At 50.1% G+C, this 13,999-nt stretch overlaps 1 protein-coding gene across 4 annotated transcripts in view; it reads right to left on the bottom strand.

Annotated features, from left to right (window-relative positions):
* MX1 (MX dynamin like GTPase 1) overlaps positions 1-13,463 on the bottom strand; it is a 30,328-nt gene extending 16,865 nt beyond the window's left edge. Inside the window, exons 1-9 of one of the 4 annotated variants that reach the window (XM_080809718.1) lie at positions 13,391-13,408; positions 11,487-11,609; positions 11,175-11,313; positions 9,716-9,805; positions 8,238-8,349; positions 4,896-4,931; positions 4,200-4,392; positions 3,003-3,140; positions 178-332 (exon numbers count right to left, since the gene is read on the bottom strand). In XM_080809718.1, the coding sequence (XP_080665844.1) occupies positions 178-332; positions 3,003-3,140; positions 4,200-4,392; positions 4,896-4,931; positions 8,238-8,327 (612 nt within the window). In that variant the 5' untranslated portion in view covers positions 8,328-8,349; positions 9,716-9,805; positions 11,175-11,313; positions 11,487-11,609; positions 13,391-13,408. Of the gene's footprint in view, positions 1-177; positions 333-3,002; positions 3,141-4,199; positions 4,393-4,895; positions 4,932-8,237; positions 8,350-9,715; positions 9,806-11,174; positions 11,314-11,486; positions 11,610-13,390 lie in introns of all 4 variants that reach the window. The other 3 variants (XM_080809720.1, XM_080809719.1, XM_080809721.1) reach the window with 3 other exon arrangements.
* Positions 13,464-13,999: the final 536 nt, after the last annotated feature.

A 13,999-nucleotide genomic window follows, 5' to 3' on the forward strand; every position in this document is an offset into this window, starting at 1 on the left:
TGTTGGCCTCAGTCTCCCCAGAAAGTCTCCATTGGACTCCAGCAAGTCAGATGGAGGCCATGGAGACCGCCACGCTGTCCCAATCCCCCTCACACTTCCTGATGTCCACTCTCCCAACTCAGCCCCAAGCCCACTGCTGTTTGGGGCACCGCTCCACCCTCCGGAATGAGGCTTTACCTGGCGTCCGATGTCGGCCGGCTGATTGCCCACGGCCACCCTGGTAATGCCAGGGAGGTCTATCAGGGTCAGATCCGGGACGTGAGGGGAGCTGACCTCCAGGTTGATCAGCTCATGACTGATCCCCTGTCCTTCCCCGGCAATGGCATTCTGGGCTGGGGAAAGGGAAAATGAGAAAAAGTCAATACAGCTTCGAGCGGAAACATCTCCCTACAGCCAGTCCTCCCATGCGAGTCACGGACAAGGCATACTGGGAGCAGACGCCCCTTTCTGGAGCTAAAAGGAACCTCAAAGAATAGCTCAGTATCTTCTTTCCAGTGACCAGAATTGTCTCCAGAGAGAAAACATTTAGTGAAAACATCTCTCGGGATCACCCCAACTTGTACCAGTCCAGAGCGGGGCAGACCTGCGTTCTTGCCACTGTCACACTAAATCTTCCCTTTGATGCCATCAGGAAATTAACAACAAAGTAAAATGAAAGCAATTAAAAACACATGGGAACTCTTGAAACATGGTCTGGGAACTTATGGAGGGGAATTTTTCTTGTTGAAAAATTGATGAGCATTGGTATTCCCATACAGGATCATTCTGCTTCTTTCTCCTTAATGATGAAAATTTTACGATATACATGTATTTCTGGGGGGCCTGGGTGGCTCAGTCGGTGAAGCGTCTGCCTTCAGCTTGGGTCATGACCCCGGGGTTCTGAGATCGAGTCCCATATTGGGCTCTCTGCTCAGTGGGGTAGTCTGCTTCACCCTCTGCCCGTCCCCCTGCTCATGCTCACTCCCTCTCTCTCTCTGTTCAATAAATAAAATATTTTTTAAAAAAGATACAATGTATTTCATCAAATTGTTAGCTAACACCCCTGGACTCCTTTCCACAAATCCAGAATGCCTTTTTGGCTTGTTTTATAGCAATCAGGAACTCGGGGACAGGACAATGACAATGACAGGACAAATGACAATGACAATGGCGTGTATGTCACCATCTGTTACCCATGCCCCCAGTTTCCATTTACCGGACATGTGGTCGTGAGATTAAATCTGGCCTATGGGGTAAGTGTGACAAAGTCACAGGAAACCTCCAGAAACTCCACTGGGAAGACAGGAGAAGCCCTGTGTTGGTGTCCCTGGAGCTGGGACAGGGGCTTTCCATCTAGATCAGGCAGCATTGGAACTGATGGCCACACACAATGGAGAAACAAGGGAGTCTGGCTCCGGACACCGGAACCCCCAAATCAGCTCTGGGCTGCCTGCCTCCAGACATCTACGCGCGAGAGAAATAAAACGGGCAGATCACTTAAACCACCGTGTTAGCGACCCACTTGCCCAAATGGCCTCCGGATTCCCTTCCATCACTGTAGGTGTGCTCTTCTACAGGGCGACCTTCTCCCATCCAGAGAGTGTCCCACGGGACCCCCTTTGGCTGACAGGACATCACAGAATGGATCCCAGGAGAGGTCAAGAGCTTGAGCATGGAGGCTCCTCCCCTCTTGCCGCTGGGAACCACCCACCCCCACGTAAAAAGCCCAGCCTGGACTCCCAGAGGAGGACGGCCACCACACGGAGAGAAGGCCTGGTCGTTCCAGCCCTGGGCTTGGGTAGGCGACCCACGCCGTCCTAGACTGCCGGCCCCAGCGAAGCCGGCTGGAGGGGAAGAACTGCCCAGCTGAGCCACGGAACCGCGAGAAGCAAACAGCTCCAAGCCACGAGGTTTTGAGGTCGGTTTGTTACGCGGGAAGGGCCAGCTGGTACGCACGGTGGTTTTGGGTTTTCTGCCCCAACGATCACACAGTAACATTCTATCAAACATCCTTCAACTTCGGTAAAACAGTCTATCAGTGCGACTTAGTGCCTCCACCTTCATAAAAACCAAACTCGCTTTTTTCTGCTGCTGAGTATGAGGTCATGCGCCTATGTACCCACCTCCAATAACTGAACCTTAGTGGTGACAAACAAGGAAGAAAGGTCAACAAGGGGGAGGTCATTCATTCGCCTCGCTCAGTCCTAGCAGCAGCCAACAGGTCAGTCTGGGTCCCGACCGACTTCAAGCACTATTTCTCCTTTCAGATGCTGAGACGGCTGAGTGATCGGTGTGTTTGCGTTCACTGCGATCCCCCATCGGTCAACCCGAGCTAGGATTATGCACACATGTGCATTTCACTCTTGGAAGGAAAGGCCCAGGAAAAGCTTCTAAAGAGGGTTCAGGTCGGGGCGCCTGGGTGGCTCAGTGGGTTAAGCCACTGTCTTCGGCTCAGGTCATGATCTCAGGGTCCTGGGATCGAGCCCCACGTCAGGCTCTCTGCCCAGCGGGGAGTCTGCGTCCCCCACTCTCTCTGCCTGCCTCTCTGCTTGCTTGTGATCTCTGTCTGTCAAATAAATAAATAAAATCTTAAAAAAAAAAAAAGAGGGTTCAGGGATGGTCCAGAATGCCTTTTTACCAGGTGAACATGAAAGGGGTTCCCTGGCCCTACACCCCGATCCTTCTTCCATCCCATCTGCGGTGTGGGAAAGCCTTTGAGTAAGGGACAGATACTCCCTGTTTAAATTTTAAAATTCACATCACTCTCAGATACCTACAAACAGAGCAACGAATGGCTGAGGTCAGATTCTGTCCAAAGCGCTGGTCTTAACAAGGGTCAGAGAAGAGAAGCTACAGGGGGGCTGGGACCTGACGCAGACGCGGGCGGGGAGGAAGGGTTCCCAGGGGAGCAGGACGGGCCCAGACGGGGAAAAGTAGGAGCACAGACAGATGGACCCCCTCCCACTTCACACAGGTGACCAGATGTCCAAAAAGGTGATGATGAACGGACGTGAGGCCCTCACCTTTATTGATTTCTGCTTCCACCTCCGAGGGGTATGAAATCTCCTTCTCGAAGTCCTGGTAACTCACTTTGCCCCTCCACTCGTCCTGGTTCGTGACCTTCTTCAGTTTCAGCACCAGAGGACATCTGGTAACAATCCCTGGAGACCATGTCCACATTAGTCCTGTCCTCTGCTTTTAGGGGTCTTAGAGGGTGGCCTTGGATGTTTCCATAGTCATCTAGGCAGACCACTAAAACCTCCTGGTCTCGTTCTCTGGTACTTGACGCTTTAGGTCTGGGTGGCCTTAGAAATGTGCATCTTGACTACGAAGCCCAGGTAATTTTTTGCTCACTAACGTTTGAGAGTCAATACTCTATGCTTCTCCCATCATCTCAGCGTTTTGCCATCGGCTCCCGTGGCACGCCACAGTGTTTCGGAAACCGCCAAACTCAGGCAAGTGTCCTCCATTATCCCCCGGGATACGCTGTCCACTACCATCAGGAATGCGTACTGCTCTCACCAGGCCCCCTCACCACTGCCCTCCTGCTGTAAATTTCCAGATCCCACCCTCCTCTACATCTGACCTATATTTCAAGGCCCATCTCAGGTCTGCCGCCTCCCCTGGAGCCCTCGTTATCCCTTGGCCTTGGCGCTCAAACAGCACCACTGACCAGAGCACCAGTCTTTACCTCCCACTAGGAGGGTCACTTCTTGAGAAGGGACTCAGGACAGACACCCACACGGTTATGGGTGCCCAAATATATTTATGTAGACCTGCCACGAAGTGCAGTTTACATACAATACACATAAAAATGTGCCACATGAGGGTGTATGGATTGAGTCATGTCTCCCCTTCCATATTCACACCTAACCCCAATACGACTGCATTTGGAGATGGGGCCTTTCTTTAAAAGTGTAATTAAGGTTAAATGAGGCCTTAAGAGTGGAGCCTTAACCAATATGACTGGCATCCATCCAAAAAAGAGAAGAGATCCCAGACATGTGTGTGCAGACTGAAGACCATATGAGGACACAATGATAAGATGGTCACCCGCGTGAGGAGAGAGGCTGTGGGAGAAACCAACCCAGCCAGCACCTAGATTTTGGACTTCTAGCCTCCAGAACTGTAAGAAATAAATTTCTGTTGTTTTAGCCTCCCGATCTGTGGCATCTTGTTAGGGCAGCCTGAGCTGACTCATACACAGGACAGGTACTTACCGCTGCCTCTAGGGAGGGCGACCCCCGACAGAGCCTCCAGCACAGAGCTCTTGCCCGAGCTCTGGTCCCCGATGACGGCAATGGCGGGCAGGGCCAGGTCCTGTTCCACGCCCAGGGCCCGCAGGGAGTCGATGAGGTCGATGCAGGGGCGCACCTTCTCCTCATAGTGGCTACACAGGCTGTTCTCGGGCTCCTAAAGAAAGCAGAATCAAAGAATTCCGTCATGGCCTGCAGATCATTTTCTATCAAAGACAGACTTCAATCGACCCAATACCATAGGTTCATGGAGCTCACAAAAGAGAACGGGAAAGGAACAGAAAGAAATATTAAAAGAAATAATTGATAAAAATTTCCCAAACTTGAATGATTAACCCAAAGACCCAAGAAGCTCAATGAACCCCAAGCATAGGAAGCAAACTACATCAAGGCCCATTGTAATCAAATTTCTCGAAACTGGTGATAGAGACAAAGTGATTCAAGCAGCTAGAGAACATCTTAGGCACCGAAGAGCAAAGATTAAATGTATACAGCAGATTTCTCATCAGAAATAATCAAAGAAAAAGATAGTGGGAATAACCTTTTTTAAATACTGGGGGGAATAATCCATCAACCTAGAACTATACCTAGCTAAAATATCTTTTTAACAAATGAAGACAGAGACTTTTTCAGGCATAAAAAAGTGAATGAATTTCTCACCAGCAGATCAGCACCACAGGGAATATTAGAGTCCTTCTGTCAGAAGGAAAATGAGACTGAATGAAAGTCTGAATCTACACAAAGAAATCTATGTCAGAAATGGTTACTATACTTTTTTAGACTAACTTACATATCTTTAAAAGACATATGACCAAACAGAAATAATAAGAACAATATGTTTGGGGTTTGTGATAGAGTCAAATCAAAATTTATGATAAAAATAGCATGAAGGCAGATTATGGGGTGCTCAGTCGGTTGAACATCTGCCTTTGGCTCAGGTCATGATCCCAGGGTCCTGGGATCGAGTCCCATGTCAGGGTCCCTGCTCAGCAGGGAGTCTGCTTCTCCCTCCGCCTGTGCCCCTCCCCCCACTGCTTGTGTATTCTCTCTGTCTCTCTCAAATAAATAAATAAATAAAATCGTCTAAAAAAGAAAAACAGCATGAGGGCTGGGAGGGGAGAAATGGAAGGATATGGTTTGGAAGCATATGGTTCTAAGGTTCTTGTTTAAACAGGAAATCACATACTACCACCTCAAGGTATAGACTTGACTAGTTAAAGATGTATACTATAAACCCTAAAACAGGCATATTTAATAAACCAATAAATGAGATAAAAGAATCATAAAAAATAATCTGATTACTTTGAAAGAAGGTAGGGACAGAGAAAAGGGGAAATAAAATACAGATAAGTCAAGGAGAAAGCTAATAGCAAAACAATCTTCTCAAACTTAATTACATTAACAACCACAATAAATATAAATGGTCTAAGTATGCCTAGAACAGTCAAAGTGATTTTGAAAAAGAAGAATAAAGTTGGAAGGCTAACATTACCTGATTTCAATATTTATTTAAAAAGCTTCAGTAACCAAACAATGTGATATTGGTGTAAAAAAGGAGAAAGAGATCAATAGAACAGAATATGTATTTCAGAAATAAACTGACATTATCTATGGCCAACTGATTTTTGACGAAAGTGCAAGGGCAATACAGTGGAAAGATAAGACTTAAGACAAATGGTGCTTGGCCAACTGGGCATCCACACACAAAACAACTTTGTACCTATACTCCACACTATATAAAAAAAAAAAACTATCTCACAATGGATCAAAGACTTAAATGCAAAACCCAAAACTACATAACTTTTAGAGGAAAACAGGAGAAAAATCTTTGTGGCTGTCGGTTAGGCCCTGTTTTCTTAGCTATGGCCCCCAAAGCACAACTCATAAAAGAACCATCGATAAATCAGACTTCATCAAAATCAAAAACATCCAATCTTTCAAGAAGACCATTAAGAGAATAAAAGTAAGCCATAATCTGGGAGAAAATGTTTGCAAAACAGATATTCGGCAAAGGACTTACGCCCAGAATATATAAAGAACTCTCAAAACTTGACAAGAAAACAACCTGATTAAGAAGAAAATGTGAGAATGAGCTTCATAATATACCTATGTTTTAATAGTTCCTTTATATCACGGTCAGAAGCTATTTATATTTCGTTCATCCAGAAGCCTCTCGCTGTTGAGAGCTAATAGATTTCCTTCCCCGGCCCCCTTGATGCTAACCTGCTCTTAGTAGTCCTCCCTCCTCTCCCTCACATTTCTGGATGTCTGTATGTCCCCACTTGTCCTCCTCGTATGTTACCCTGACCTCAATCTCTCTCCCTTAAAGTGACGGGCATGAAGAAGAGCCTCCTGGCCACGTCTGCAGCAAGTGCCTGCTACAGTTTTTCTCTGTAACAAGCTTCCGAAGGGTCTGGAGCTCACCTCCCCAGGGACAGCCCCATGGTGGCCTGGCTACACCTTTGCACCCACCAGCCTCCCACTTAGCCTTCCTCCTGGGTTCTTTTTTTGTTTTCATTTCTTTTTTTTTTTTTTTAAGATTTTAATTATTTATATGACAGAGACAGACACAGTGAGAGAGGGAACCCAAGCAGAGGGAGAAGCAGGCTTCCCACTGAGCGGGGAGCCCAATGCGGGGCTTGATCCCAGGGCCCTGGGATCATGACCTGAGCCGAAGGCAGACACTTAACGACAGAGCCGCCCAGGCGCCCCTTGTTTCCTTTTCCTTAAATCACCCATTCACAAGAGTTTATACAACATGAATAGTAGTGATATTGCATGAACCAACTACCTGAATTAAGAAAACACATAATCCAAAAAAAAAGAAAACATGTAATCGCAGCACACCAGACACTCCATGTACCCTCCCCCATCCCCTTCCTGCTGTTACCCCTGCCCCCACCGAGGGTCCCTCCATCCTGAGGCTCTGAGAACCACAGTCTTGCTCTTCTTGATGGTTTTGCCACCTACCCATCTTTAAGCCATACACTGCTTCCTGCTGCCTGACTTGGAACTTCACATAAATGGGACCACACCACACATTTCTTCTGTGCCTTGACTCCGTTTCGCCACTATGGTGTTTTAGATCTATGTGCCACTCCTAAAGAGGATCCTGCCCCATGAGCATCCTGCTACCTACGAATGCGTCCACCATCCCCGCGCACTTGTATCGATTCTGGATTTTGCTCTCATAAACAACACCGTTATGAAGATGGCTGTCGGCGGGTCCCCGTAGGAGTGTCTGAGTGGTTCTCAAACCCGACCACAGACAGGATCACCTGGAGAGCCGGTTGAAACACAGCCAGTGGGCCCCACCCCTAGAGCTCCTACTTCTTTAGGTCTGGGGAAGGGGGAAGCTTCTGGATGATATCTACATTTCAAACACATTTGCATCTCAGACTTCCCAGGCCTTGCTGGGGATGCTGGTGTGGGGGCCACACGTTGAGAACCAAGGTCTCCAGCTAGAAACGGATTTCCTGGATTACAAGACACGCCCATTCAAGGTGACCAAGAAAGGCCAAGCTCTGGCCAAGCATGAGGGTGTGGGTGGGGTGAGTTCCTACTGCCCCACAGGCTGCTGGTTACAGTCCGGCAAGGGACGTGATACTGGGGACCTTCTTATCTTTCTACGTCCTTCTATGTGGCTTTTAATATTGTTTCAGATATTGTTTAGCATTGATTATGAAGATCGGGTCAACCCGAAAGAAGGTAATGATCCATGACCTTGGGCCCAGAGCCCAGGCCCGTTCCTAAGGGAGCCCGTCAGCATTCAGCATCTCCCCTGGCTTCCCAGGCTGAAACTGTATCCCAGCAACCAGTGTCGGCCAAAGCAAAGTGTCAACACCACGCTGGGCTGCCGGAGGGGCCCCGGCTGAACAGAGGAGGGATCGCACTGGCAAGCATGGTGGGAGAGACAAGGAGGCAGCATCTCGGGGGTCTACAAGGACAGCCCCCAGCACAGCTCCTGTCCACACGGACAGAGGTGCTCAGGCAGCAACTTACCATGTCTGGATTTTTCTCTGCCTTATCGGCAAGTCCATTCAGTATCAGACCAGGGTCTGAGTCAGTGATTTTTCCAGTAGAATTAACCATCTTCTCCCTCTATCAGGGCAACCTACAATCAAGCACATGAGGGTTAACACAATTCCGAAGCCGGCACCTTCAATCCTGAACCACACCACCGGACACACTGGGGGCTCCTTAACTCTGCAGGGACTGGGAAAAAAATGACAAAGAGCCAAATGACGGATGGGAACACACCTGCCTCCCGGCTCAACTGTCTTTAGGAATGTGCTCCCAGACCCCTGAAGGGTCCTTCCAGCTAGGTATTTCCTGTTACAATTTTAGGTTGAACACTAAAAATTTTTTTGCCACACATTTAAATAGTGGCAAAGAATGAAATGATGGATGCGTTTTTAAGATTCACATGTAGGGGCGCCTCGGTCGCTCAGTGGGTTAAAGCCTCTGCCTTCGGCTCAGGTCATGATCCCAGGGTCCTGGGATCAAGCTCCGCATACAGCCCCACATCAGGATCTCTGCTCAACCAGCCCCGCATCAAGCCCCGCATCAAGCCCAGCACTGAGCCCTGCATCTGGCTTTCTGCTCAGCAGGGAGCCTGCTTCCCCGCCACCCACGCCCCCCCTCCCCCACGCGCCTGCCTCATTGCCTGTTTGTGATCTCTGTCTGTCAAATAAATAATAAATAAAATATTAAAAAAAAATAAAGATTCACATGTAGGGGCCCCTGGGTGGCTCAGTGGGTTAAGCATCTGTCTTTGGCTCAGGTCATAATTCCAGGGTCCAGGCTCCCTGCCCAGCAGGGAGCCTGCTCCTCCTTCCCTTTGCCCCCTGCCCCCAAACCCTGCAGTATATGGGTGCACACATGTGCACAGTCTCTCTCTCAAATAAATAAATAAAATCTTTAAAAAAAATGAACTAAAATTCACATGCAAAAGTAAAATTATTATACAACCACTCCCAATGGAGCTGTGAGATTCTGAAAATTGGAGAAATTTGATAGTTGAAAAACACCTGAACTTGTCCCCTTTGCTCCCGACTTCATGTTTTTATTCCATTTCTCCCATATGAGTGTATCTTAAGGTCCTTTACTTTATTCTATTTTTTTCCAGTTTTATTGAGAAATAATTGACACTGATTGCTGTGTAAGTTTCAGGCGTAAAACATGATGGTTTGATTTATGTATTTTGTGTATTTTGAACCTATTCTGATTACCACAATAGGTTTGGCTAACATCCGCCTTCTCATATAGATACGGTACAGATACAATATCATTTTGTTTGGAAAGAAGTTAATCAACCACTTTAGCATAATATGTAATTTCGAATTCATTTTTTAAAATGTCTGGGACCACAACTCTCTAAATATTACATTTTCTATACCTAATAACCTCAGATAAAAGTAAGTGAAAATTTTTCCATAACTTGAAATAAATGTTATGAAAAGTAAAAAGCACCTACTTACCTCCAATACACCTTCCTTTTAACTTGACGACGTAGCGCTGACTAGTTGGGACAGAAACGCAGAGTCGTTCTCCCACACCTCCTTGAGATCCTGCAAATTTTACAAATTAGACCACAAATGGGTGAATAAACGTGAGTGCTCATCAAGGGAAGGTCCCGTTGCAGAGAACGGTGGGCAGGGGACGTGCATTGAAGCAAGGTCATAGTTCTCGGAATCCTTTTGGTAAATCTTAAATATTTTAGTTCTAAGATAGATGGATAAGGCAGAGAGCCTTACTGTCAATTTACTGCCTGAATCAATGATTTTTTTTTTAAAGATTTTATTTATTTGACAGAGAGATAGAGACAGAGATCACAAGTAGGCAGAGAGGCAGGCAGAGGGAGAGGGAGAAGCAGGCTCTCCGCTAAGCAGGGAGCCTGATGCAAGGCTCAGTCCCAGGACCCTGCTGGGATCATGACCTGAGCCAAAGGCAGCCGCTTAACCGACTGAGCCACCCAGGTGCCCCTGAATCAATGACTTTTTTTCTGATGATCTCTGTGCTTTTCTTCATTAGACCCTCGCTCAAGAGCTCTGCAGTCTTCCTTTAATTTGGGGGTAGTTGAGGGGCACCTGGAAGGCCCAATCAGTTGGGTGACCGGCTCTCGGCTTCTGCTTGGGTCGTGATTCCGGGGTAGGGGGATCGAGCCCCAAGCTGGGCTCCGCACCCAGTGCGTGGGGTCTGCTTGAGATCTCTCTGCCCCTCCTGCTCATGCTCTTGCTCTCAAGTTAACAACTATTAATAATAGATATTGGGGCAGTTGAGAGAACCAGGGAGAGAGGGGATGTGTTCCTTTTATCACAAGTAGGAGAAAGTTTTTTTGGAAAGCAATCAATTGCAAAGAGTACTTATGGAATCGAGCAATCTGGAAATTTATTTCCTTACCCCTTCCTCCCCCACCATGCCTTTGGAAACGCTTTGCGTGCTCAGGAGGTCCCAGATTGGGGCCCCAGGCTGAAGACCGCAGCTGCCTCAGTCGGCCCTCATGCACCCAGAGAGGTGGCATCGGTGGTCCCCAGGGCTTGCCCTGCCATGACCACGGGTTCAAATTTGGTGAATAGAGGATTTCGTGAATATATTCCCCCTCTCTGTGCCATATGATGACAATTCCTTGAACTCAAAGTCTTATCTGTACCTCTTAGATGTTTGCACCCTTTCACAGGTCATCTCTGAAGATCAGTTTGGATCCCAGGAGCAGGGCGATCTCAGGAATTAAAGCCCGTTTCTTACTACCCACCACACTCAGCAACCCGCTGCAGCTGTCAGACCAAACTGAATGCGTTCACCCATTTTGGCCCCAATGGAGTCAAGCTCTCAGCCCCAAACCGCTCATAAAATGTCTTGTGTTTACAGACAAGACTTCGGGGAGTTCTGCAGTAGACACACCACCCCCACACCTCTGTCCACGTTCATCTTCCTCACCTCCCAGCAGCCAGGACACCTCTTCTCTCACTGCCAAGGTTTGGGGCAGGAAGTGGAGAAACTACTAGGGCAGGTCTGTCAACACTCCACGTCTGCTGTTCACGGAGGCGGCTGTCCGCTGTCCCCGGCACTTTGGATTCTAGAGGGTAGAAGTTTGCCAGCGGCTTCCAGACCGGGACACCATCCCCCAGCAACGTCACTGGGGAATCTCTGTGGTAGGGAGTGGGGGTGGCCTCCAGGGGTGCCCAGTGTGTCACTCCCCTTGTGGGAAAGCCTCTTATTAGGGTCCAATCTCTAATAAGAACCACCTACCAGGGACGCCTGGGTGGCTCAGTGGGTTAAAGCCTCTGCCTTCGGCTCAGGTCATGATCTCAGGGTCCTGGGATTGAGCCCCACATCGGGCTCTCTGCCTCTGTGCCTACTTGTGATCTCTGTCTGTCAAATAAATAAATAAAATCTTAAAAAAAAAAAAAAAGAACCACCTACCAATGCATCCTGCTGAATGCCCGATCCAAAGTCCGAAACTTGCCCAACAAAATTAAGTCCAGTTTTAAAAATGATCCTGGAAGAACTTAAATTTACTTTTTCTCTTGAGAGCGTTCTGCCTTCCGAAAACCCACAGACATTTACATTTTTTTTGTGATGGAAGGGGAAAATATCTAGTACATTAGACCTGGTGTTCTCTACCTAACCATGCTGAGCTCAGTGCCGGGAGGTGGGGGGAGGGAAGCCAGGAAGAAAATGGCAAGGGGGGGGGGATGCTGTCCAGATGACAGGGGTTCCTGGCCATTCTGGCCAGCAGCTCTGTTCCAAAGTGGAAAGCTGACACAGTTAGACATTTTAGGAGCCCTTTGGGACTGACAGCTGGGGCTAGCATCACTTGACCCTGCTTCTGACAAAAATCCGACTTAAAATTTGACCAGGTAATTCGAGGAATCCCACATGCACAGCTCAGCGGTCGTCTCTGGTGGAGAGTGCAGGTCTCAGAGCCTGGTTCCCTCTGTCCGCCCCCAAGACCGTCTTACCTTCCTCCATCCCCGAAAATTAGCAGGTCCCCACGCCCTCAGGCCGACCCCGCTGCACAAGCCACAGCGAAGGGAGACCCTGGGCAGCCTTCCACTCCCTGGGTTGGGGGTACGCCCGGCAGGGCACCTCGCCAGAAGCCTCGGTCTTCCCACCTGCCCCTCGGTCCCCCTGCGCGCCTCGGCTGCTCAGAACGCCCTCTAGCGCGGACCCTCCACTCTAACCTCCCCGCGGCCGGCAGGTTAGCGCAGACCCTTGTCTACGCAGCCCCACTGTTGTCTGTCTGGTTCGCACTCCTTAGCAACGTGAAAAGTAACAAAATTAACACCTCACTTAAGTAGTGGGGGGCCAGAAAGGGTCTGTACCATTCATTCCTCCTCAGTCATCCCCAGGACTGTCAATTACAGACCCCAACAGAAGAGAATCATCAGTTCCGGGCCCGACAGGGAAGGATGCTCACCGCCTCTCCTAGGAGAGATCGGCCACTCCTGCAACCCGGCCAACAGGAGCCTGCCGCCACCCTGAAACCCTTGCATTTCTCCAGGGGACCTGGGGTCCAACAGCCCTTCCCAACCCCCTTCCAGAAAACAACGCTCCCGTCCTTTTGTTGGTGGGACGTGTCTGCGCTTCGGCCAGAGGCTGCGTGTCCCGGATTGCAGGTCTCGGCCTTTCCCCCAGTCAACCCACTGTTGCCGGCAAAATACCTGCTTATTTTGAGGGTTAATGGCAGGAAATATAAAAGGATCCAAGCGATGGTCCGCCTTTGAGGTGGGCTTGGAGGCCCCGCAGCGGTGCATGTGAAACTTTCTTAGTGCGCACCCCTTGACTAGCTCCCTGGGAGACCCCCTTGGCCGCCATCCCCTCCACCTGCCCACCTCCCGCAGCAGAAAAGCCCGCAGGTTTGGGCGGTGGCAGTGGGGGGGGGCGTTTCTGATGAGTCATCAAGAGGCTTAGCAACCTGTTTGCTGGCGAGAAACAGAATCAGGCGTGCTTGAGCCCCGCCCTCCCCCCACCACTGCCACCATCAGCGCCATCAGCACCATCAGCGTGACCAGCTCCTGCAATCCCCCCACCAAGGCGCTGGTCTCCGCAGCCATCCCCCCTCCACCCCCACCCCCACCCCCACCCCCTCCCCCAGCTCGCCGTAAGGTGCCGGGACCCAGAGGTGCCCGACGCAGGAGAGCGACACTCACCGGTCCCCGCGCAGCCGCGAGTGCCCCCGGGAACCTCTCCGCTTTTATGCAGCGCCAGGCGCCGCCCCTCACTGCCCGCCCGCCCCCGCCGCCGCCGCGGAGAAACGAAACTCCCCTGGAAGCGAGGGAGGGGGGCGAGCGCGGCGCAGAAACGAAACCAAACGGCCCACCCCCCACGGCCTCCCCTCGACCGCCGAGGGCCAGTCCATCAGGGTCTCCCTGCGGCCCCTGCGCGGCGCCCCGGTTGCGCTCCAGCCCTTCCCCGGCCCGCGCCTTCGCATCCCTGGGAGCTGGAGGGAAATGCAGATTCCGGGGCCACGACCTGCGGAATCCGAAACTCAGGTGCGGGGCCTCGGAAGCCAGTTTGAGAACTGCTGCCTTATGAGCCTCGAGCCATCCAGAGCCGAAGCAGCCGTGACCCTGGGCAGTCCCTTAATGTCTGGGCTTCGGAGCAGGTGCACTGATCACTGGGGGTCTTGAATTCCTGCTAGCGGTTCCTCTGCATCCTTCGGCACCCGCAGGGATTCGCAAGCATCCTACTACGTCAGTGACCCACACCTGCTCCCCCCCAACACTGCTCTCCCCGCCAACTTCCCCTCCCATGCAGAA

The sequence above is a fragment of the Martes martes genome (genome assembly GCF_963455335.1).
Source record: "Martes martes genome assembly, chromosome: 1".
NCBI classification, from domain to species: Eukaryota; Metazoa; Chordata; class Mammalia; order Carnivora; family Mustelidae; genus Martes; species Martes martes.